The 22,821-nt window shown below is 59.7% G+C and overlaps 1 protein-coding gene across 1 annotated transcript; it reads left to right on the top strand.

Annotated features, from left to right (window-relative positions):
- Positions 1 to 5,367: 5,367 nt before the first annotated feature.
- LOC101402486 (A-kinase anchor protein 17A) lies at positions 5,368 to 17,080 on the top strand. Its single transcript, XM_087426732.1, has 5 exons — positions 5,368 to 5,473; positions 8,907 to 9,684; positions 10,462 to 10,610; positions 13,817 to 14,057; positions 15,215 to 17,080. The coding sequence occupies exons 2-5, from the start codon at positions 8,923 to 8,925 to the stop codon at positions 16,154 to 16,156; spliced, it is 2,094 nt and encodes a 697-aa protein (XP_087282858.1). The 5' UTR covers positions 5,368 to 5,473; positions 8,907 to 8,922; the 3' UTR covers positions 16,157 to 17,080.
- The last annotated feature ends 5,741 nt before the right edge of the window (positions 17,081 to 22,821 follow it).

Raw genomic sequence — 22,821 nt, 5'->3', positions numbered from 1 at the left:
CCAGGTGAACTTCCCTGCTTGGCAATATTTCATGCATAGTGTCACACATCGATGCTGGCATAGATGGATGGATGGACGGATAGATGAATTGGTGGATAGATGGATAAATGGATGGATGGATAGATGGATAAATGGATAGATGGGTGGGTGGATGGATGGATGGATGGATGGATGGATGGATGGACGGATGAAATGGTGGATGGATGGATAAATTGGTGGGTAGATGGATGCATGGATGGATAGATGGATTGGCGGATAGATAGATAAGTGGATGGATGGACAGACAGGTGGGTGGATGGATGGATGGATGGATGGATGGATAGATGGATGGATGGATTAATGGATGGACAGAGGGATGGATGGATAGATGGATGGATGGATTGATGGACGGATGGATTGATGGACGGACGGACGGATGGATGGATAGATGAATGGATGGATAGCTAGATGCATGGATGGATAGATGGATTGGCAGATAGATGGATAAATGGATGGATGAATGGACGGGCAGATGGATGGATGGATGTATAGATAGATAGATGGATGGCTGGATGGATGGATGGATGGATGGATGGATGGATGGATGGATGGATGGAAGGATGGACGGATGAATGGATGGATGAATTAGGGGATAGATGGATGGATGGATGGATGGATGGATGGATGAATTAGTGGATAGATGGATGGATGGATAGATGAATCGGGGGATAAACGGATGGATCGATGGATTGTGCACAATTTCTCCTCCTTCTGTCCTGGGCTGTGGCTCCCTTGTCATGGTTTTTCCTGCCCCTGGACTCACTCTGGGCTCTTCACCTTACTGAACAGCTCCATCAAGGGTAAAGCGCCTCCAAGCCGACATCAGCCCAATTGGACTTACCTGTCTCCTTCCCACCCTAAATTGCACCTTCTCTCGGTTGATTTTCCCCTCAGAGTTCACATCAACACCTCACACAGTGGCCAGAGCCTGGGACCTCAGGATCATTCTTTTGTCCCCACCCCTGACCCCCACAGTCTAACTGGACACCCTTGATTTAGCTTCCAGTTCTTTATGCCACCCTCATCCTCCTTTCTCCGTCTTCTACAGTGCTACAGCTTTCCCACCCTGAAGTGCTGGTCCCACATTCTGAAATCACCGTTGAATACCACATCATCACCACAACGCGGGGGGGGGGGGGGGTTGTAACACGTCTACAACACACTGTCTTCACGTAACACTGCTTCCTGTTGGGTGAGTACATCTATGCCTGACTCAGCATAGGGGTGTACTATAACGGCTTACTCAGCACCCTACATTCGTGGGTTTCCAATTTCAGGTCTCATAAATAAAGCTGCCAGAAGCATAAATTGCACATATACCATTTATACTTGCTGAGAATACACATATGCATGATATATATATACATACTATATATGCATGTGTGTTTATATATATAAAAACATATATATATATGCAACTATAACTTGCACATATACCTTTGTATTTCTGTGGGGAATAATTCTACAGGATGGATTACCAGCAGTGGGATTGCTGAGTCAAACGGAAGGTGGGCACGTTAAAATTTGTAGTCGATAGACCTTGTTGAATTTCCTTTAGAAAATCAGGCTGATTAAACCCCCAACACCAGAAGAGGAGAGAGTACATTTGCTGCAATGTCTGTAACTCGTAGTGTGGCCACTTCAAAGGCAACATAACGCCCTTTTCTTTTTATCGTGCTGCTTAGAGCTAGACAGGCACATGTGGCATGAAAAGTTCTGGGATAGATAAAGAATTATCTAATAAGAGAATGAGTTGAATAGGGTGTATTTCATAAATGGGGTAACGGTCATGGGAAACCGCTGGGCTAATGTCTTTGCTAAGGACGGTTGATGGATTAACTGATCCTCAAGATCTTGGTTTCACGACCAGATCAGAGGATTAACACGGCTGACCTCCCTCCAGTGTTCATTAGGGTGGTGGGTGCGCCACCTGGTGGAAAGGAGTTGTTTTTGAATAAAGGCTTGAGCGGGTTGGATTTATGAGGTAGATAGATGGAGAGAGGGATGGCTAGATGGGTAGGAGGATCGATGGGTGGATGGAGAGGTAGGTGACTGGGTGGATGGAAGGAGAGGTGGATGGATGGATGAGAAGACAGATGGGTTGATGGATGGATGGATGGATGGATGGATGGATGGATGGATGGATGGATGGATGGATGGAGAGAGATGGATGGGGAGTGGGTGGTGGGTGGATGGATGGAAGGATGGGTGGATAGGTGGATGGATAGACGGATGGATGGATGCATGAGTGGATGGGTGAATGGATGGAGACACAGATGAATAGGTGGATGGAGAGGTAGGTGAGTGGGTGGATGGAAGGATAGGTGGATGGATGGATGAGAAGACAGATGGGTTGATGGATGGATAGATGGATGGATGGAGAGAGATGGATGGGGAGTGGGTGGTGGGGGGAGGGATGGAAGGATGGGTGGGTAGGTGGATGGATAGACGGATGGATGGATGCATGAGTGGATGGGTAAATGGATGGAGACACAGATGAATAGGTGGATGGATGCAGGAGTGGATGAATGAGTGGATGGATGGGTGGATGGATGGATGGATAGATGGATGAGTGGACAGATGGGTCAATGGATGGATGGATGGGTGGGTGGAGGGTGGATGAACGGGTGGATGGGTGGATGGATGCAGGAGTGGATGAATGAATGGATGGGTGGATGGATAGATGGATGGATAAGAGGGTGGACAGATAGATGAATGCATAGATACACAGGTAGATGGATAGCTAGCTAGCTAGGTAGATGCATGCATATGTATATGCATACGTTTATAGATCCACATACTTACACGCCCAGGCATGTTTCTCGTAGGAATAGATTAATGGGGTCTCTGAATCTGTGTCCAAGTGAAAAGAACGCTGATATAGTGGGGTGGTGCTTGAGCTGGACGGAAGTGTTTACATCTAGAAGGAAGCCAGAATTAGATTGGCTCTAGGTTCAGAAACAAGCTTCCAGTTTGCTGGTTTCACTTCTTGGAGTGCCTCATTGAACACCTATATCTAGCACGGACCTGGGTACCTCTGTGTCATAATTAGTTACGTTGAGATGAGGTCAGAAGGCAGTATGGTGGGCTCTGATCCAACATGAGTGGTAAGAAGAGACAAGACATAGGGACAAGACACACACGGAGAGAAGACAGTCATGTGAAGACCGAGTCAGAGATTGGAGCGATGCGTCTACAAGCCAAGGATCGCCAAAGATTGCCAGCAAACCACCAGAAGCCAGGAGAGAGGCTCTGAACAGCTCCTTTCCCACAGCCCTCAGAAGGGACCAACCCTGCCCACACCTTGATCTCAGACTTCTGGTCTCCAGAACTGGGAGAAGATAAATTTCTGTTGCGCTACTCAGTTTGTGGTACCATGATACAGAAGCCCTAGAAAACTAACACAGTGATGACGACAAAATTGCCACTTCTTCAAGCTCGCTGGTTGTTGGAAGAATTCGGTTCCTTGTGTTGGAAACTTGAGGCCGCCACCTCCCAGAGGCCATGTGCCAAACCCTGAGGAATGGCTTTCTCCGCAAGGCAGTTTGCTTCCTTGAGGCAACCAGGTGGTGTCTCTGCTGCTTCGAATCTCTCTGACTTCTTAACGCTGACTTCTACACCTGATTAGGCCAGGCCCACTCAGCATCATCTCCCTTTCAATTGGCTTGAATCAACTGATTAGGGACTGTCATGACAAATGCAAAATTCTGTCACCTTTGCCATATAATCCTGGGTGTGAGATCTCTTCATATTCCCAGTCCCCATTCACACTCAATGGGAGTGATTTACGATTTACACAGCCATGCACATATCACACTAGGACAAAAGATCAGGACTGCAGATGAGTGGGAACTTTGCTTTTTCTATTTTTGAGGTGTATCCAGAGGAGGGATATTTTGCTCAAAAATTTGAAAGGATTTTCCTCGAACATTTCACAAATTCTTATAGTTGTCTCTTAGGCTTGCTGGTTCCAAAGAAGTGAATATCTCATTTCTTGATTTGCTTTGCAAACGTTCAGGAGAGCAGAGTGGAGAAGCAGTTTCCAGATTTAACAGTTCCCAGGGGAAACATGCCATCCACAGGCAAGCAGCCTCTGGGAGAATGGTTTTAAAGAGAACACCAAACACCTCTGGGTCCCCAAAAAGGAGAAATTAAACGAAGGTGGCAAAGATGCGTACCCCACCCAGAAGGCTTCCTGGGTTCAAAGAGGGGTCCCCCTAACGCGGGGACCCTGGAGGCTCCGTTTCCCTCTTGTCAGGTGGCCGTCATGATCATATATGCCTTCACTGACAGCAAATCAACGGGACAACGTGAGTGACACAGAGCAGACACCCAGAACATACCCAGGAGCCCCTTTCCTTCTACAACTCCACCTGACATCGGGGTCCCCTCACCCACCCTCTCCCCCTCTGAAGGTAATCCTCTGGCAGCCCATGATGAACAACCCGGGGGGCTGTGTCTTGTTCTCCCACACTGGATTTTCAGTTTGGGGACTTGTCACATATTTGCGGCATCCGATGCCCATGCCCTGTGCAGCATCTGGCTTAGTGTGGGAGCTTCACAAATTACAGTTTGTTAATTTGTAACTATGTTACACAATTATATAAAGTATATTACGTCTAAAATATTTATAATTTATAAGATTATATAAGAATATATAAAACGTACTATACATAATATTTGAAATATATTATTATACATTTATATTTAAAATTTACATATTATTACACATTTACTTAAAAGTACTACGGTATATAAAGTACATATAAATAGCGAATATATCATTTATATATTATTGTCATATGTTATCAAAAGTAAACAAATATTCTGTAAAAATATAAAAATTTAAAAAATAAATATAAAAGTGCCATAAGGTTATGTTTATGTTATGTATTTATATACGATTGTACAATTAATCAATATACACAAACACAAAAATAATTTAAAAATTAATAAATAATTAGATACTAAACACAAAATCTAGAATTAACTTGTATTGTCATATATGACGTATAATTGCAGCAACAATTAGGCGCAAGCACGCGTCCCTGCTCCCGTGCCCCGCGAGGCAGAGGACCCCGCACCGCGACCCCCGGTGCAGCCTCGGCAGGCTCCGAGCACAGCTAGCGGCGTGGGGGGCGGGGCGGGATTGCGCACGCGCAGTGCACACCTCGGGCCGGCCCGCCCCCGCCCAGGGCCTCCGGAAGTCCCGCCCCCGGGGGCGGGTCCAGGGCCGCGAGGAGAAACCTGGGGCCGCCGCGCGGCAGCTTCCGCGGGCCCGGGCGCCGGAAGCGGAAGTGCGTCACAGGGGCGGGCGGTGTCGGTGGCGCCTCCGGCGGACGGTGGGACGCCGGGGGGAAGGCCGCGCCTGTGGGTCGGGGACGCGGGAGCTGGGCCAGCGCGGCGGCGGGGACGCAGGCGGAGCCCCGCGCCGGTGAGCGCCGCCCCCGCCGGCCGGGCCGGGGTCTGGGGCCGGGGCGGGGGGCTCGTCTGTGGGGCCGGGGTCTCGGGCCCGGGGGTCTGGGGGCCGCGGCCTGGAGGTCTGGGTTCTTGTGGGGCTGGGGTGTGGGGCCTGGAGGTGTGGGTTCTTGGGGAGCCGGGGTCTGGGGCCCGGAGGTCTGGGTTTTTGGGGGGCTGGGGTCTCGGGCCCGGGGGTCTGGGGGCCGCGGCCTGGAGGTATGGGTTCTTGGGGGGCCGGGGTGTGGGGCCAGGGTGTGGGACCTGGAGGGGTGGGTTCTTGGGGAGCCGGGGGCTGGGGCCCGGAGGGCTGGGGTCTTGGGGAGGCCGGGGTCTCGGGCCCGGGGGTCTGGGGGCCGCGGCCTGGAGGTCTGGGTTCTTGGGGGGCCCGGGGTGTGGGGCCTAGGGGTCTGGGTTCTTGGGGGCCCGGAGTCTGGGTGCTGGGGTCTCGGGCCCAGAGGTCTGGGGGCCACGGCCTGAAGGTCTGGGTTCTTGGGGGGCCAGGGTGTGGGGACTGGAGGTCTGGGGTCTTGGGGGGCCCGGGGGGTGGGGCCTAGGGGTCTGGGTTCTTGGGGGCCCGGAGTCTGGGTGCTGGGGTCTCGGGCCCAGAGGTCTGGGGGCCACGGCCTGAAGGTCTGGGTTCTTGGGGGGCCAGGGTGTGGGGCCCGGAGGTGTGGGTTCTTGGGGGGCCGGGGTGTGGGGCCCGGAGGTCTGGGTTCTGGGGGGGGGGGGGTGGGGGGCCCGGGGGTCTGGGTTCTTGGGGGCCCGGGGTGTGGGGCCCGGAGGTCTGGGTTCTTGGGGGTCCGGGGTGTGGGGCCCGGAGGTCTGGGTTCTTGTGGGGCTGGGTGTGGGGCCCGGAGGTCTGGGTTTTTGGGGGCCGGGGTCTGGGGCCTGGAGGTCTGGGTTCTTGGGGGGCTGGGGTCTCGCGCCCGGAGGTCTGGGGGCTGCGGCCTGGAGGTCTGGGTTCTTGGGGGGCCGGGGTGTGGGGCCAGGGTGTGGGACCTGGAGGTGTGGGTTCTTGGGGAGCCGGGGTCTGGGGCCCGGAGGTCTGGGTTCTTGGGAGGCCGGGGTCTCGGGCCCGGGGTCTGGGGGCCGCGGCCGGGGGGTCTGGGTTCTGGGGGGGCCCGGGGTGTGGGGCCTAGGGGTCTGGGTTCTTGGGGGCCCGGAGTCTGGGTGCTGGGGTCTCGGCCCAGAGGTCTGGGGCCACGGCCTGAAGGTCTGGGTTCTTGGGGGCCAGGTGTGGGGACTGGAGGTCTGGGGTCTTGGGGGCCCGGTGTGGGCCTAGGGGTCTGGGTTCTTGGGGGCCTGGAGTCTGGGTGCTGGGGTCTCGGCCCAGAGGTCTGGGGCCACGGCCTGAAGGTCTGGGTTCTTGGGGGCCAGGGTGTGGGGCCCGGAGGTGTGGGTTCTTGGGGGCCTGTGGGGCCCGGAGGTCTGGGTTCTTGGGGGTCCGGGTGTGGGGCCCGGGGGTCGGGGTTCTTGGGGGCCCGGGGTGTGGGGCCCGGAGGTCTGGGTTCTTGGGGGTCCGGGGTGTGGGGCCCGGAGGTCTGGGTTCTTGTGGGGCTGGGGTGTGGGGCCCGGAGGTCTGGGTTTTTGGGGGGCCGGGGTCTGGGGCCTGGAGGTCTGGGTTCTTGGGGGGCTGGGGTCTCGCGCCCGGAGGTCTGGGGGCTGCGGCCTGGAGGTCTGGGTTCTTGGGGGGCCGGGGTCTGGGGCCTGGAGGTCTGGGTTCTTGGAGGGCTGGGGTCTGGTGGCCGCGGGCTGGAGGTCTGGGTTCTTGGGGGGCTGGGATCTGGGGCCTGGGGCTGGGGCTGGGTGACTTGGGTCTACAGGGGCCTGGAGTTGTGGGCTTTTGGGGGTACCGGGGTCTGTGGGGGTCTGGGGGCAGGGTAGCGGGGTCAGGCGTTATCAGGGGAATCCTGGAGAGTCCAGGGTACTGGGATCGGGGTTACCAGGAGCCTGGGCGTATTGAGGGCGGGTTGGAGGGGCTGGGGGGTGGTGAGGGGTGGCGAGCACTGTGGGGCTAGTAGAGGTACTGAAGGTGGGAGTCTGCAGGGAGCTGGGGGCCCCAGGTCCTGAGGGGCTGGCAGAGGTGCCAGGGGTGGCTGGAGACACTGATGGTACCAGGGAGGCGGGGGTCTGGGGGTGGTGCCAGAGGGGTCTGGGCAGTAGGGGGTGGAGGTAACAGGGTCTTTAGGGGGTGGGGGTGCCTGGGGGTACTGAGGGTAGAGGGGGTGTACCGGGAGGGTACGGACAGGACAGTGGGGGTGGCTTGGGGAGATGAGGCGGGAGTTGGGGCCCAGAGGCAGCTGGGGGGGGCCACAGGTACTAGAGGGGAAAGGGGGCCTGGGGGGTGGTTCTGGGCTGCTGGGGGTGGCCTGGGGTATCAGGGGCAGGCGAGGTGCTGCCATCGTTACTGGGGAGATGGGGAGCCAGGGAAGCTGGGAATACTGCGGTTCCTGGCCAGAGGGGGTGCTGCCTGGTCTGGCTCCCTGTGTGGCCCTTAGGGTCCTAGGAGATGCCTCTGGTCTCAGCACAGGCCTGAGTCCCTCTCCTGTACCCCAGACCCCGCAAGTGGCTCTTTGGTCCCGATTGGACCCTCCTGCCTTGGAGCCCTGCACTGGGCTGTGCCTCGCGGGCGTGGCAAGAGGCCTCTGACCCGAGCTGGCGGGTGGGCGGGCTTAGGGGCACAGTCACCTGTAGTGTCTGGGTTTCTGTGGGTCAAGCTCAGCTGGAGGCTGGCTTTCTGGAAGCACGGACCAGTCAGACCAGTAGGAAGACCTGCTTTGGAGAAGAGGGGAGGAGGGAGAAGGCGCAGACACCCTCTGAGCCCCAACCTTTGGAGAGGCCCTTGCCCTTTTCCCTTTAAGTTGGGCTAAAAGGATGCGTCTGCCCACAGTGGAGATATTAAAGTGGACGGTTCTCGATTGTTTCTTCCGCCTGAAACTCCCTCCTTGTGTGTTCAGTGGAAACATAGGCCTCCTCCTCCGCAAACCCTCCCAGGTCCTGCAGCTGGGCTCTTTCCATTAGGGCGTCCCTGCCTTAGGGAGGTGTTTGTGCCTTCCGGTGGAACGACATGATTCTAGCTTGGGGCTAGGGGCAGCCGAGCTCAGCCCGGCGCTGGGAGAGCCGCTTCTAGGTATTGGGCTGGGTCAGTGCTGACAGAGGCTGGGGCACTCAACCCTCCTTAAAAGTTTTTGCCAAACCTCCTTAAAGGTGTTTTTCCCCCTTTAGTGTAATCTGATGAATCAGAGCAAAAAGCCCAATCTCAGGTGATCTTTTGATGAGGTGGGGACCAGTCTCCCTGACGTGGCAGAGAAGCAGACTTGTTCCTCCCCTCCGGGCCGGACGTGCCGGCCAGCACGGGGACACTGCCCTCCGGCGCCTGGCCCTTACGGTCTGTGTTTGCGTTTCAGGCCCGACGCCCCGGCTATGGCCGCGGCTACCATAGTCCACGACACGTCTGAGGCGGTGGAGCTCTGCCCTGCGTACGGCCTCTATCTCAAGCCCATCACGAAGATGACCATCAGCGTGGCCCTCCCGCAGCTGAAGCAGCCAGGAAAGTCCATCTCGAACTGGGAGGTGATGGAGAGGCTGAAGGGCATGGTGCACAGCCACCAGTTCTCCACCCTGCGCATCTCCAAGAGCACCATGGACTTCATCCGCTTCGAGGGCGAGGTGGAGAACAAGAGCCTCGTCAAGTCCTTCCTGGCCTGCCTGGACGGCAAGACCATCAAGCTGAGTGGCTTCTCCGACATCCTCAAGGTGCGCGCCGCTGAGTTCAAGATCGACTTCCCCACCCGCCATGACTGGGACTCCTTCTTCCGCGACGCCAAGGACATGAACGAGACGCTGCCCGGGGAGCGGCCGGACACCATCCACCTGGAGGGGCTGCCCTGCAAGTGGTTCGCACTCAAGGAGTCGGGCTCGGAGAAGCCCAGCGAGGAGGTCCTGCTCAAGGTGTTTGAGAAGTTCGGGGAGATCCGCAACGTGGACATCCCCATGTTAGACCCCTACCGGGAGGAGATGACCGGCCGCAACTTCCACACCTTCAGTTTCGGGGGGCACTTGAACTTTGAGGCGTACGTGCAGTACCGCGAGTACGTGGGCTTCATCCAGGCCATGAGCGCCCTGCGCGGCATGAAGCTCATGTACAAGGGCGAGGACGGCAAGGCCGTGGCCTGCAACATCAAGGTGAGCCCCGGCCCCTCCAGGCAGGGCGGCGGCTGTGCCCCGGCCTCTCTTCCAGACGGGGGACGGTCCCCTGTCCATAGAAGGACAGCAGGCCTGCGTTTGGTACGGTTTCAGACACAGAGAGAAAACCAGTGGCGTACACTTCGGCTCTTACAGGATCTGTATTTTAAGGAGCGAAACATTTTAGGGTAGTTGAGTTGGTGACAGACGGGCGCTCTGAAAGGAGTCATAACCGTGCCTGAGGCCAGAGCACTTGGGGCCACGGAAACGTCCCTTTAGACGAGGGCAGAAAGGTCCTTTTCTGGGTGTTGCTAGTGACTCGTGGTGGCTTCGCAGAGACAAGGATACCAGCCTGGCAGAGGGGCTGGGGTTATGGGGCCGTCAGGCTGCACGGGCCCTGTGACAGCTGGCGGGGTGGCATCGTCAGAGGGCGTGGTGGGCCCCGGTAGCAGAAGGGGTGAATGGCCTTGTGGAGGGGTGACGTTCTTATTTTAATAAAGGGCGAAGGCGAGTTACTGGTGCTCCGTGTCAGTTCGTACTCCCCGGTTGAATCGGGGCCTCGGTGCAGGAGCTCGGTCGGGAGCCGCTCACGGACTCTCTTCAGACGCGTCTGCGGGATCCCGGGCCCCGCGTGCCCGAGCGGAGGCGTTCTGGTGGCTCGCCTTCTGCGAGATGACGGGGTTCCGTGCGTCTGCGGGAGCCCGCCCTGCGTAGGTGACGCTTCCTTGTGTCTAAAGAGTGCTTCCGGGTGACTGTGCGCTCTGTTTCTCTTCTAAGGTTTCTTTCGACTCGACCAAGCACCTGAGCGACGCCTCCATCAAGAAACGGCAGCTCGAGAGGCAGAAGCTTCAGGAGCTGGAGCAGCAGAGGGAAGAACAGAAGCGCCGTGAGAAGGAGGCGGAGGAGAGGCAGAGAGCCGAGGAGAGGTATTGTCTGTGAAAGCCGCACCTTCAGAGTTACTCCTGACACCCACGCGTGTGTGTGTGCCTATTCGTGTGTGTGCACGTGTGTGTGTATTCACGCATGTGCAAGCGTGAGGGGCTGCTGGAGACACAGCGGAAAGTGTGCGCGCTCCCACCCGTCTGCCTGACTCACGTCCCGGGTCTGGCCCGGCCTCTGCCGGGCGCCTGCACTGCACCGTCCCTCAGAGCCACCTCCCGCGGGCCCAGTGCATGCTCCTGCCCGCAGAAACAGCGTCTCTCGGCCGTTTTGTGGTTTTGCATTTCTGTTGAAGCTGCCTTAATAGAGTGAGGTAGAGAGCCGATGAAGTTGCCCGGATTCTAGTAAAAACCAATTTCCGTTAAGAGGTCTTCTGAATAATTGCCGTTCAGACGTCGAAGGGCGAACTCAGGTCGCGGTCTTTCCCCCTTTCCTCTTTTGTTCTTGTGTTGTAGGTGATCTAACCAACGATGTTACCTGAATTCTGGGAATAGGAGAAATCCTTCATCTTCCGTCACCTCCGCTGTACTTTTGGCATTTCTTTCCAGCGTTCTCGTGTGCGTGCGTTTTCGAGGCACGTTTCCTACGCGGCTGTGTTTTGCTGACTTGGACGTGATGGACTTGGCTGGGTTCATCCCCGACCAGTCTTCCTGTCTGTCTCCATGTTGAGTTGACTTCCCCGCCCCGGGGGGTCTTGTTTGGTTTTCTGTTCTTCAGTGGCGTCCGTAACGCAGATGCAGAAATGTTTCTGCGTTTAGCTGTTTCCATCTTTGCAGTAGAGCCCAGGTCCAGGGTAGCTGGTCCAGACCATACATGTCATTTTGGACCTCGCCCCTGTTGCTCCCCGGAGGAGACTGGGCTTGCTGGCCCGCAGAGGACAAGGAGGACAGCGTGTGAGGGTGTGGGTGTGGGTCGGGTAGAGGGCCCTCCGTCAGCCGTCAGGAGCCCAGAAGCGAGGCCGCAGCAGTGCACAGAGGAGGATGTGGGGAGCTGGGGAGCATGGACCGTGCTGGCTGCATGGCCGTCCTCAGGAGGCAGCGCTGGGAGGGGGCAGCCTGGATTTTATGCTGGTCAGAAGACCCTGGGTCAGCTCGCTGTCTTTGGCAGAACCAGGAAGGGCAGGGGCAGGGCCCAGTCAGAGACACGGCCTGCAGCGAGCAGACCGGCCCAGCCCTTGTCCAGACGGGCATGGTCCTCGCCCTTCCCTCATCGGCCGTGACCCAGAAGCCCCGAGCTGTCGGTCCTACAGGAGTCTTCCCACAGCACTTCTGAAAGTGGCTCTAGGGGCTCCTTAAAAGGAGTAATTTCCTTGGTCTTTGTCGTAGGAAGAAAGGCCTTTGAGGACAGGTGGCTCTGTCTGTGGGCTGGACGACAGAAGACGCCCGGGGGAGGCGTGGTGAGGACACAGGGTTCCCAGACGGGACCCTCTGCTGTGCTCACTGTCACGGGGTGGCGGGAAGGGTGCCCAGGGCGAGCTCAGGTGGGTGGCCCCGAGGCCGCCTGCTGCCCTTTCTCTGGAGTCTGCAGGCCGGGCCCAGGGGAGCCCAGTGTGTCCTCCGTCACAGGCGAGCCTGTTCGTGGGGGCGGTTCAGGTCTAAGGGGGAACAGGATGTAGTTGGTGGCAGTTCAGGTCTAAGGGGGAACAGGATGTAGCCGGTAGCGGCCTGTTCTCAGAGATAACCAGCCTGGGGCTTCAGTTCCCCTTGTGTGGAGAGCCCGGGCACTCGCAGGGCTCGCCAGGCCGCTGTGACCCGCAGCTCTGGCAGCTGTGGGGCCTGACCCCTGATGTCATGGAACCTTCTGGTGGCGGCCCTCCGTGGAGGCTCTCGAGCTTGTCGGTGCTTTCCACTGTGAGCCCCCGACCTTGACGCTCTGCCCGTCCTCCTGGTGTCCAGGGGTGTCAGATTCTTGTTTCCTTGCCCCGTGCTACCGTCTGTTCACTGCATCTCTGTGCGCCTGGCGTCACTGTGACGGGTTTGGCTCTTTTCCGTAGCTGGTCGACGTCCCACCAGGACGTCAGGGCTCTCCCCTTGCGTGTCTCCTTACGCCCAGAGTGGCTTGGACGTCTTGATTGCGTCCGTCTGTCGGTTATCTGATAGATTGTAAAGCCAGAGGGTGATGTGGGGCGGGTGTGCCGTGTGAACGCACCCGGGGTTCTTCCAGACGCCCTGGCAGGGTCTTCGTGTCTCCGGGTGGCCTCCAGCTCCTCACGTCAGGGACTGCCCACCCCGTCCCCCAAGAAAGGATACTGTCAGTGTCTAAGTTGGGCGTGACGTGGAGTTGATTTAAAGAAAAGTCTCGCTCTCCGGATCGTTTTTATTTAGGAATCTCACAGGATGTCTGTAAGATGGGACGTGCCATCGGGGATCCCTTGATCGGGGGACACACCCAGAGCAAGCCGTCCTCGGTTTTCTGTCCCTGTGGGTTTGCTTTTTCTGGAATTTCACGTGAAAGAGGTTGCATGGGACATAGTCTTCCGTGTGCAGTCTTTGCCTTGACATAATGCTTCTGGAATCTTCTGTGCGGCTGTGCCCCCCATTTGTATCTCATTCCTCTTTATGCCCCGTGGTTCCGCACGGCCTCTTTGTGAAAGCCCCGGGGAAGGGGACGTGTAAGCGTTGCCAGTACATTGTAGAAGGGGTTCCTCTCCGAGCTGAAAGCTGTCTCGGGTGGCCTCTGCTCGCTGCCCGGTCGTGTCTGGGGGCCCGCGGGCCGGCGTTGGTGGAGCGTCTCTTGCTGCTGCTGTCGGCTGTTGGGGGTTCCCTCCTGAGTCGGGCTCGCTTCCCCCCGACTCGTGGGCTCTCTCGTCGGGGGCTGGGAGCGCTGTGGGTCGGGGCGTCCTGTTTGCTGCTGAGCCTGGTGCCCAGCCTGTGGTCGGCCTTTCCACCGTTGGGTGGCGTGTCTCGTTCAGGATTAGACGTTGACGCCGTCCCTTTCTGCATGGCTTCGGGTTTGGGATCATGCCTAGCAGGACTGTCCCTCTAAAGGTCCTGGCAGTCCTCGCCCTCCTGTGGTCTGCTGCTTCTGGGGTTCCTGGGGTTATGCTGGGGTACAGAGTTGAAGTGCTTCCTCGTGTGTGTGCCCGTCACCTGGTGCCTGCTCCCCCCACGTGCTCACACGCCGCCTGTGTCGCGCACGGCGCGTGCCCGCACGCCCCGTCCCTGCTGACGCAGCCCCCGTGTGCTTGGCGCAGGAAGCAGAGGGAGCTGGAGGAGCTGGAGCGGGAGAGGCGGCGGGAGGAGAAGCTGCGCAGGAGGGAGCAGAAGCAGAGGGCCCGCGAGCTGCGCCGCAGCCAGAAGAGGCTGGAGAGGCTGCAGGCCGAGGAGCAGAAGCAGCTGCAGGAGAAGATCCGGCTGGAGGAGCGCAAGCTGCTGCTGGCACAGCGCAACCTGCAGTCCATCCGGCTCGTCGCGGAACTGCTCAGCAGAGCCAAGGTACCCGCCGCTGCGCGGGCGGGCGGGCGGGCTGCCGTCTCCGCCATCCGCCAACACCCGGGGCCAGCGTCCCGGCCCCTCCTCCCTGCCACCGCCACCGAGGGCCATCCGTGCTCACGCCAGGGGTGACGCCCGTGCTCGGGTGGCTCGTAGGATTCCCCTGTCGTTTCAGATTTCACAGCTGCGCTTCCCTCTTTGGAAGCTGCTAGAACTTGGAATTAGCCTAACCTGAGGTCAGGCCTCCCAGGCGCTGGCCTGGCAGCCTTGGGGTGGCTGGGGGCTGGCCACCGTCCCCCAGACTGAGGCACAGGCAGAGCTCACCCTGCCCCTGGAGCTCTTTGCCTGCTGGGGACGCAGTGCCCGGCTCTGGTCAGGTCAGCCGTCCTTGCTCTGAGGCCTCTAGGCAGCGGTCTGGGGTGGGAGGACGAGGCCGAACCTGGTTGGTACAGTGGGGACCTGCGGTGGCCCCAGGGCGTCCCCAGAGCCTGGCCAGGCCCGTGTGCCTGCTCTGCAGCTGTGGATCTGACAGGTCTCAGGCGGTGCTGTGCCAACGACCCTCTCGGTGCCGGGAGCCTTCGCGCTCCTCCCGGAGGCCTGACCGGTAACTCCCGCGAGCCGGGGGCCCGCGGATGGACCTCGCGGGGCACTCCTTGTGCTCAGGCGGGCCACGTGCCCCCGTGGAGTCAGGCGTGGGGCGAGCCCGTAACCTGTTGTCTGATTACAGTTGTGATAAGTCCCCGGGAAGGAGCGTGGCAGGCGTGCTGAGACCTGTGGCCGCTCAGCTCTTGTCTCATGGTGAATATTGAAGACACTAACCCAGGCCAGGCCCAGCACGTCCCGTGGCGGCGGCCACGGCCGCCTGTCTCTGTCATAATCTCAGCTCCCCATAGCCGGCGACTGCTTGCGACCTAACAGCAGGCCCCGTCTGTGACCTGGAGGGGCCCGGGCCCCGTCCACCGTGCCCGCCCCAGGGCCGGCCACGTAGCTTCGCCACGGGGTTTCCATCTGGCCCGGGCACGCTCGGGATGGGCGGGCCGTGCTCCGGCCAGGCTGTCCATCCGGCGGCCCCTGGCCTCGGGGTGTGGAACCCCAGCGCCTCCTCGGAGCGCCGAGGTAGGTGCAGAGACGCGTCTCAGGCGCTGCGCTCTGTCCCGCAGGCGGTGAAGCTGCAGGAGCGGGAGCAGAAGGAGGAGACGCTGCGGCTGCGGCAGCTGGAGGAGCGGCGGCGGCTGCAGGAGGCGGAGCTGCGGCGGGTGGAGGAGGAGAAGGAGCGGGCGCTGGGGCTGCAGAGGAAGGAGAAGGAGCTGCGCCAGCGGCTGCTCAGCATCCTGCTCAGCAAGAAGGGCGACGACCCCCATGCGCACGAGGAGCTGGGCGTCTCCCACGCCGACCTGCTGCAGCCCGTCCTGGACATCCTGCACACGGTGTCGGCCGGCTGTGTGGGCGCCGCCGCGCTGCCTCCCCTCGCCGGCCCGCCGCCCCCCAGCGCCCCCAAGGAGACCCCACCCCGCCCAGAGACCGACGGCGCGCCCAAAGACGTGAACGGGAGTGTCGCCGAGGAGGCCCAGGCCGGGGAAGGGCAGCCTTCCCGCCTCGCCACCCCCGACGACGGCTCGCCCGGCCAGAGGTGCCCCGGCGTCCTCTCTTGCATCCCCGACAACAACCAGCACCCCAAGGGCGTGCCTGCCGCCTGCGACCAGAGCGCGCCCAGGAAGGACGTGCGTTCCGAGCAGGACAAGTGCAACCGGGAGCCCAGCAAGGGCCGCGGCCGGGCCAGCGGGGAGCGGAGCGGCGACGACAGGCGCAAGAGGGAGAGGAGCCGGCCGCGGCGGGCGGGCAGCCGGGAGGACGGCAGGCAGCCGCGGAAGGAGCGGCGCGCCCACAAGAAGCGCTCGCACCAGGACGACAGCCCCCAGCGGCGCAGCGCCAGTCCCGAGCACGGCCGGTCGCGGAGGTCCCACAGCAGAGACCGGGGCGGCAGGAGGGAGAGGAGCCGGGAACGCGGGGGCGGCTCGGGCAGGAAGCGCAGCCACCACCGCCGCGGCGAGAGGTCGCGGTCGGGGTCCCCCAGCCGGCACCGCAGCGCCTGGAACAGGTAATGCAGGGCGGGCCCCCACGCCGCCCTCCAGGGACGGTCAGGGCCGGGGAGCGGCCTGGCTCCCGTCCTGCTCACCGCGTCCCAGGAGCCGCCCCGCGTGGAGGAGGCAGCGCGTCGGAAGGCTCCTTCCGTGAACGACTGGCGGCCCTCTGGCTGAAACATGTCGCCAGTCGCTAGCTTTAGTTTTCCTTTAAAACTGTTGATCCAGTAGCTTTAATCTCACCAGTCTCCTCTAAATCAGGAAAGAGGCCCAGGACGACCGCTGGGAGGATTGCAGACCCGTGCGTGCCCACGGGCAGAGAATTCCCGTGGGCGCTCAGTGACCCTCCCGTGGCCTGACTTCACGGGTGGCGCGTTCTCCATTGTTGGGGACGAGTCGTGCAGTGTGCACAGCCACGGTCCCGCAGGGAACTGGAAAGAAAAAGCCTCGCCCTGTGGGATTTTTTCCCTTTTTGTTTTCGTCAGTTGAACTGGTTGGGAAGCACGGTGTGGGTGGGATGCCCAGAGAGCAAAGTGGCGGTGGCGCCTCAAGTCGGGTGGGGAAGGTGCAGGTCCTGTAAGATCGGGCCTCGGACGGGCTGTCTGTACCTGGGCGAGAGCCACAGGGCGGTCCCGTGCTCCCGAACTTCACAAACATTCACTTTTTACACGTTCAAGTCAAGAAGCATCAAAAAGATTGGTCAAAAGCTTTGGTTTCTAGTCAGGGTTAGCGTGTGTGGTTTTTTTAAGAAGCCATTTTGCTAAATTATTTTTACTTGGAACGTTTCAAACAGATTTCAGGCTGCAAACTTGTTAAATTTTATATCGTTTGTGTCTCCAAGGGAAGCCCAGAAATACTTAAGAAGAATTGTAATGTTCACGTTAGGAGGGATGGTGTTTATCTCAGTTTGCATTTTTATGGTGAAATAAAATCCTTTTCCAGTGAGCTAACATCTTCCATATTTATGGGGGTTTTTTTGTCTTTTTTACGGTGTTTGGGCGACATCATTGAGCGGAGCTGAGTGTAGCATATTTGAAACTGATAGAAACGATTTGCAGTAATGCGTTTCGTGAGCCGTCCATATTGTACGATAACCCCCTGGAGGAGAATCCTGGGTCTTTTGCTTTTTTTACCGAGAATGTAAAGTTTAACAAATTCACAAAAGCAACCTTTTTAAACCTAAGGAACTATTTTTAAAAACGAGTTAAAGAAAAAGTGGTTTTTTTCGCACCTGAAATCGAGGGGCCAGGTAGGCGTGGGTGCCCCTGCCGGGACCGCAGACTCCGATCATCCCTCCACTCGTCTGTTTAATTAAAACGCTGATGTCTCGGCATATGGAGGACCTGGTCACGTGCCTGTTCCCCCCCAGCTCACATCACTGTCAGACGCTGTGCTGGGTACACCAGACTCGCAGCGTTCTTTCTCTGGGATGGTTTTTGTCCCATCTGTCACCAAGGGAGTTATAGGTGCAGAATGTGCTTAGATGTCCAGTGATGGGAGAAGCCCCTCAGAAACCCTGCGCAGTCACGTTGGGATCCCTGCACCCAGCACTGAGCGTTTGCCTCATCGGCAGCTCTGACAAGGTGCCGGGTCCAGGCACCGAGCTGGGAACCCAGGATGTGGAGCCGGATAAGACAGGGCTCCCTGAGCCCTGGGGATCTTGAGGGGGGGAAGATACGGGAATGAAGAGAGGGCCAACTGGTACTGATGTTGGGGAGGTCGTGGAGTTCTCTGTGAGGTCAGGGGAGGTCTCTGAGGTGAGGGGAGGTGTCTGTGAGGTGAGGGGTGATGTCTGTGAGGTGAGGGGAGGTCCCTGAGATGAGCGGAGGTCTCTGAGGTGAGGCGAGGTCTCTGAGGTGAGCGGAGGTCTCTGAGGTGAGGCGAGGTCTCTGAGGTGAGGGAGGTCTCTGTGAGGTGAGGGGAGGTCTCTGTGAGGTGAGGGAGGTGTCTGTGAGGGGAGGGGAGATGCGTGTGAGGTGAGGGGAGGTCCCTGAGATGAGCGGAGGTCTCTGAGGTGAGGCGAGGTCTCTGAGGTGAGCGGAGGTCTCTGAGGTGAGGCGAGGTCTCTGAGGTGAGGGGAGGTCTCTGTGAGGTGAGAGGAGGTGTCTGTGAGGTGAGGGGAGGTGTCTGTGAGGTGAGGGAGGTGTCTGTGAGGTGAGGGGAGGTCTCTGTGAGGTGAGGGAGGTGTCTGTGAGGAGAGGGGAGGTCTCTGTGAGGGCAGGGAGGTCTCTGTGAGGTGAGGTGAGGTCTCTGAGGGGAGGGGAGGTCACTGAGGTGAGGCGAGGTCTCTGAGGTGAGGGGAGGTCTCTGTGAGGTGAGAGGAGGTCTCTGTGAGGTGAGGGAGGTGTCAGTGAGGGGAGGGGAGGTCTCTGTGAGGTGAGGGAGGTGTCAGTGAGGGGAGGGGAGGTCACTGAGGTGAGGCGAGGTCTCTGAGGTGAGGGGAGGTCTCTGTGAGGTGAGAGGAGGTGTCTGTGAGGTGAGGGAGGTCTCTGTGAGGTGAGGGAGGTGTCAGTGAGGGGAGGGGAGGTCACTGAGGTGAGGCGAGGTCTGTGAGGGGAGGGGGGGTCTCTGGGAGGTGAGGGAGGTCTCTGTGAGGGGAGGAGGTCTCTGTGAGGGCAGGGAGGTCTCTGTGAGGTGAGGGGAGGTCTCTGTGAGGTGAGGGGTGAGGGGAGGTCACTGAGGTGAGCGGAGGTCTCTGAGGTGAGGCGAGGTCTCTGAGGGGAGGGGAGGTCACTGAGGTGAGGCGAGGTCTCTGAGGGGAGGGGAGGTCACTGAGGTGAGGCGAGGTCTCTGAGGTGAGGCGAGGTGTCTGTGAGGTGAGAGGAGGTGTGTGTGGGGGGAGGGGAGGTCTCTGTGAGGTGAGAGGAGGTCTCTGTGAGGTGAGGGGAGGTCTCTGTGAGGTGAGGGAGGTGTCAGTGAGGGGAGGGAAGGTCTCTGTGAGGTGAGGGGAGGTCTCTGTGAGGTGAGGGAGGTGTCAGTGAGGGGAGGGGAGGTCTCTGTGAGGTGAGGGGAGGTCTCTGTGAGGTGAGGGGAGGTCACTGAGGTGAGCGGAGGTCTCTGTGAGGTGAGGGGAGGTGTCTGTGAGGGCAGGGGAGGTGTCTGGGAGGGGAGGGGAGGTCTCTGTGAGGGCAGGGAGGTGTCTGTGAGGTGAGGGGAGGTCTCTGTGAGGTGAGGGAGGTCACTGAGGTGAGCGGAGGTCTCTGAGGTGAGGCGAGGTCTCTGAGGGGAGGGGAGGTCACTGAGGTGAGGCGAGGTCTGTGAGGGGAGGGGAGGTCGCGGAGGTGAGGGAGGTCTCTGAGGTGAGGGGAGGTCTCTGTGAGGTGAGAGGAGGTGTCTGTGAGGTGAGGGGAGGTCTCTGTGAGGTGAGGGAGGTGTCTGTGAGGTGAGGGAGGTCTCTGTGAGGTGAGGGAGGTGTCTGTGAGGAGGGGAGGTCTCTGTGAGGGCAGGGAGGTCTCTGTGAGGTGAGGTGAGGTCTCTGAGGGGAGGGGAGGTCACTGAGGTGAGGCGAGGTCTCTGAGGTGAGGGGAGGTCTCTGTGAGGTGAGAGGAGGTCTCTGTGAGGTGAGGGAGGTGTCAGTGAGGGGAGGGGAGGTCTCTGTGAGGTGAGGGAGGTGTCAGTGAGGGGAGGGAGGTCACTGAGGTGAGGCGAGGTCTCTGAGGTGAGGGAGGTCTCTGTGAGGTGAGAGGAGGTGTCTGTGAGGTGAGGGAGGTCTCTGTGAGGTGAGGGAGGTGTCAGTGAGGGAGGGGAGGTCACTGAGGTGAGGCGAGGTCTCTGAGGTGAGGGAGGTCTCTGTGAGGTGAGGGAGGTCTCTGTGAGGGGAGGGAGGTCTCTGTGAGGGCAGGGAGGTCTCTGTGAGGTGAGGGAGGTCTCTGTGAGGTGAGGGGGTGAGGGGAGGTCACTGAGGGGAGCGGGGGTGTCTGAGGTGAGGCGAGGTCTCTGAGGGGAGGGGAGGTCACTGAGGTGAGGCGAGGTCTCTGAGGGGAGGGGAGGTCACTGAGGTGAGGCGAGGTCTCTGAGGTGAGGCGAGGTCTCTGTGAGGTGAGAGGAGGTGTCTGTGAGGTGAGGGGAGGTGTCTGTGAGGTGAGGGGAGGTCTCTGAGGTGAGGGGAGGTGTCTGTGAGGTGAGGGGAGGTCTCTGAGGTGAGGGGAGGTGTCTGTGAGGTGAGGGAGGTGTCTGTGAGGTGAGGGGAGGTCCCTGTGAGGTGAGAGGAGGTGTCTGAGGTGAGGGGAGGTCTCTGTGAGGTGAGGGGAGGTGTCTGTGAGGTGAGGGGAGGTCCCTGTGAGGGCAGGGGAGGTCCCTGTGAGGGGAGGGGAGGTGTCTGTGAGGTGAGGGGAGGTGTCTGTGAGGTGAGGGGAGGTCCCTGTGAGGTGAGGGGAGGTCACTGAGGTGAGCGGAGGGCTCTGAGGTGAGGCGAGGTCTCTGAGGGGAGGGGAGGTCACTGAGGTGAGGCGGGGTCTCTGGGGGGAGGGGAGGTGACGGAGGGGAGGGAGGTCTCGGAGGTGAGGGGAGGTCTCTGTGAGGTGAGGGAGGTGTCTGTGAGGTGAGGGGAGGTCCCTGTGAGGGGAGGGGAGGTCACTGAGGTGAGGGGAGGTCACTGAGGTGAGCAGAGGTCTCTGAGGTGAGGGGAGGTCTCTGTGAGGTGAGGGGAGGTCTCTCTGAGGTGAGGGGAGGTGTCAGTGAGGGAGGGAGGTCTCTGTGAGGTGAGGGAGGTGTCAGTGAGGGAGGGAGGTCACTGAGGTGAGGCGAGGTCTCTGGGGTGGGGGGAGGTCTCTGTGAGGTGAGGGGAGGTGTCTGTGAGGTGAGGGGAGGTCTCTGAGGTGAGGGGAGGTCTCTGTGAGGGAGGGGAGGTGTCTGTGAGGGAGGGGAGGTCTCTGTGAGGGCAGGGAGGTCTCTGTGAGGTGAGGGGAGGTCTCTGTGAGGTGAGGGAGGTCACTGAGGTGAGCGGAGGTCTCTGTGAGGTGAGGGAGGTGTCTGTGAGGGCAGGGAGGTCTCTGTGAGGTGAGGGGAGGTCTCTGAGGTGAGGGGAGGTCTCTGAGGTGAGGGGAGGTGTCTGTGAGGTGAGGGGAGGTCTCTGAGGTGAGGGGAGGTCTCTGAGGTGAGGGGAGGTGTCTGTGAGGTGAGGGGAGGTCTCTGAGGTGAGGGGAGGTCCCTGTGAGGTGAGGGGAGGTCACTGAGGTGAGGGGAGGTGTCAGTGAGGTGAGGGAGGTCTCTGTCAGGTGAGGCGAGGTCTCTGAGGTGAGCGGAGGTCTCTGAGGTGAGGGGAGGTCTCTGTGAGGTGGGGGGAGGTCCCTGTGAGGTGAGGGGAGGTCTCTGAGGTGAGGGGAGGTCACTGAGGTGAGGGGAGGTCACTGAGGTGAGGGGAGGTGTCAGTGAGGTGAGGGAGGTGTCTGTCAGGTGAGGCGAGGTCTCTGAGGTGAGCGGAGGTCTCTGAGGTGAGGGGAGGTCTCTGTGAGGTGCGAGGGGAGGTCACTGAGGTGAGGGGAGGTCACTGAGGTGAGCAGAGGTCTCTGTCAGGTGAGGGGAGGTCACTGAGGTGAGGGGAGGTCACTGAGGTGAGGGGAGGTGTCAGTGAGGTGAGGGAGGTCTCTGTCAGGTGAGGCGAGGTCTCTGAGGTGAGCGGAGGTCTCTGAGGTGAGGGGAGGTCTCTGTGAGGTGCGAGGGGAGGTCACTGAGGTGAGGGGAGGTCACTGAGGTGAGCAGAGGTCTCTGTCAGGTGAGGGGAGGTCACTGAGGTGAGGCGAGGTCTCTGAGGTGAGGGGAGGTGTCTGTGAGGGCAGGGGAGGTTTCTGTGAGGTGAGGGGAGGTCACTGAGGTGAGGGGAGGTGTCAGTGAGGTGAGCAGAGGTCTCTGTCAGGTGAGGGGAGGTCACTGAGGTGAGGCGAGGTCTCTGAGGTGAGGGGAGGTGTCTGTGAGGGCAGGGGAGGTTTCTGTGAGGTGAGGGGAGGTCACTGAGGTGAGGGGAGGTGTCTGAGGTGAGGGGAGGTGTCTGAGGGGAGGGGAGGTCTCTGTGAGGTGAGGGGAGGTCTCTGTGAGGTGAGGGGAGGTCCCTGTGAGGTGAGGGGAGGTCTCTGTGAGTTCAGGGAGGTCTCTGTGAAGTGAGGGAGGTCTCTGAGGTCGGGGAGGTCTCTGTGAGTTGAAGGGAGGTGTCTGTGAGGTGAGTGGAGGTCTCTGTGAGGTGAGGGGAGGTCTCTGTGAGGGCAGGGAGGTCTCTGTGAGGTGAGTGGAGGTCTCTGTGAGGTGAGGGGAGGTCTCTGAGTTCAAGGAGGTCTCTGTGAGGTGAGGGGAGGTCTCTGTGAGGTCAGGGGAGGTCTCTGTGAGGTCAGGGGAGGTCTCTGAGTTCAGGGAGGTCTCTGTGAGGTGAGGGGAGGTCTCTGTGAGGTGAGGGGAGGTCTCTGTGAGGTGAGGGGAGGTCTCTGTGAGGTGAGGGGAGGTCTCTGAGTTCAAGGAGGTCTCTGTGAGGTGAGGGGAGGTCTCTGTGAGGTCAGGGGAGGTCTCTGAGTTCAGGGAGGTCTCTCTGAGGTGAGGGGAGGTCTCTGAGTTCAGGGAGGTCTCTCTGAGGTGAGGGGAGGTCTCTGTGAGGTGAGGGGAGGTCTCTGTGAGGTGAGGGGAGGTCTTTGTGGGGTCAGGAGAGGTGTCTGTGAGGTGAGGGGAGGTTTCTGTGAGGTGAGGGGAGGTCTCTGAGTTCA

Source organism: Ceratotherium simum, chromosome X, assembly GCF_057802395.1.
Source record: "Ceratotherium simum simum isolate JZ-2026a chromosome X, ASM5780239v1, whole genome shotgun sequence".
Classification (NCBI taxonomy): Eukaryota; Metazoa; Chordata; class Mammalia; order Perissodactyla; family Rhinocerotidae; genus Ceratotherium; species Ceratotherium simum.
The sequence above is the reverse complement of the archived record's forward strand: the minus strand, read 5'-3'. Positions and strand labels throughout refer to the sequence as shown.

What these genes read in the sequence shown, in the direction of transcription:
- LOC101402486 (XM_087426732.1), top strand. Translation starts at nt 8,923, where the DNA reads ATGGCCGCGGCTACCATAGTCCACGACACGTCTGAGGCGGTGGAGCTC. An exon ending in AGGCAGAGAGCCGAGGAGAG is followed by an intron (nt 10,611 to 13,816) that starts GTATTGTCTGTG and finishes TGCTTGGCGCAG; the next exon opens with GAAGCAGAGGGAGCTGGAGG. An exon ending in AACTGCTCAGCAGAGCCAAG is followed by an intron (nt 14,058 to 15,214) that starts GTACCCGCCGCT and finishes TCTGTCCCGCAG; the next exon opens with GCGGTGAAGCTGCAGGAGCG.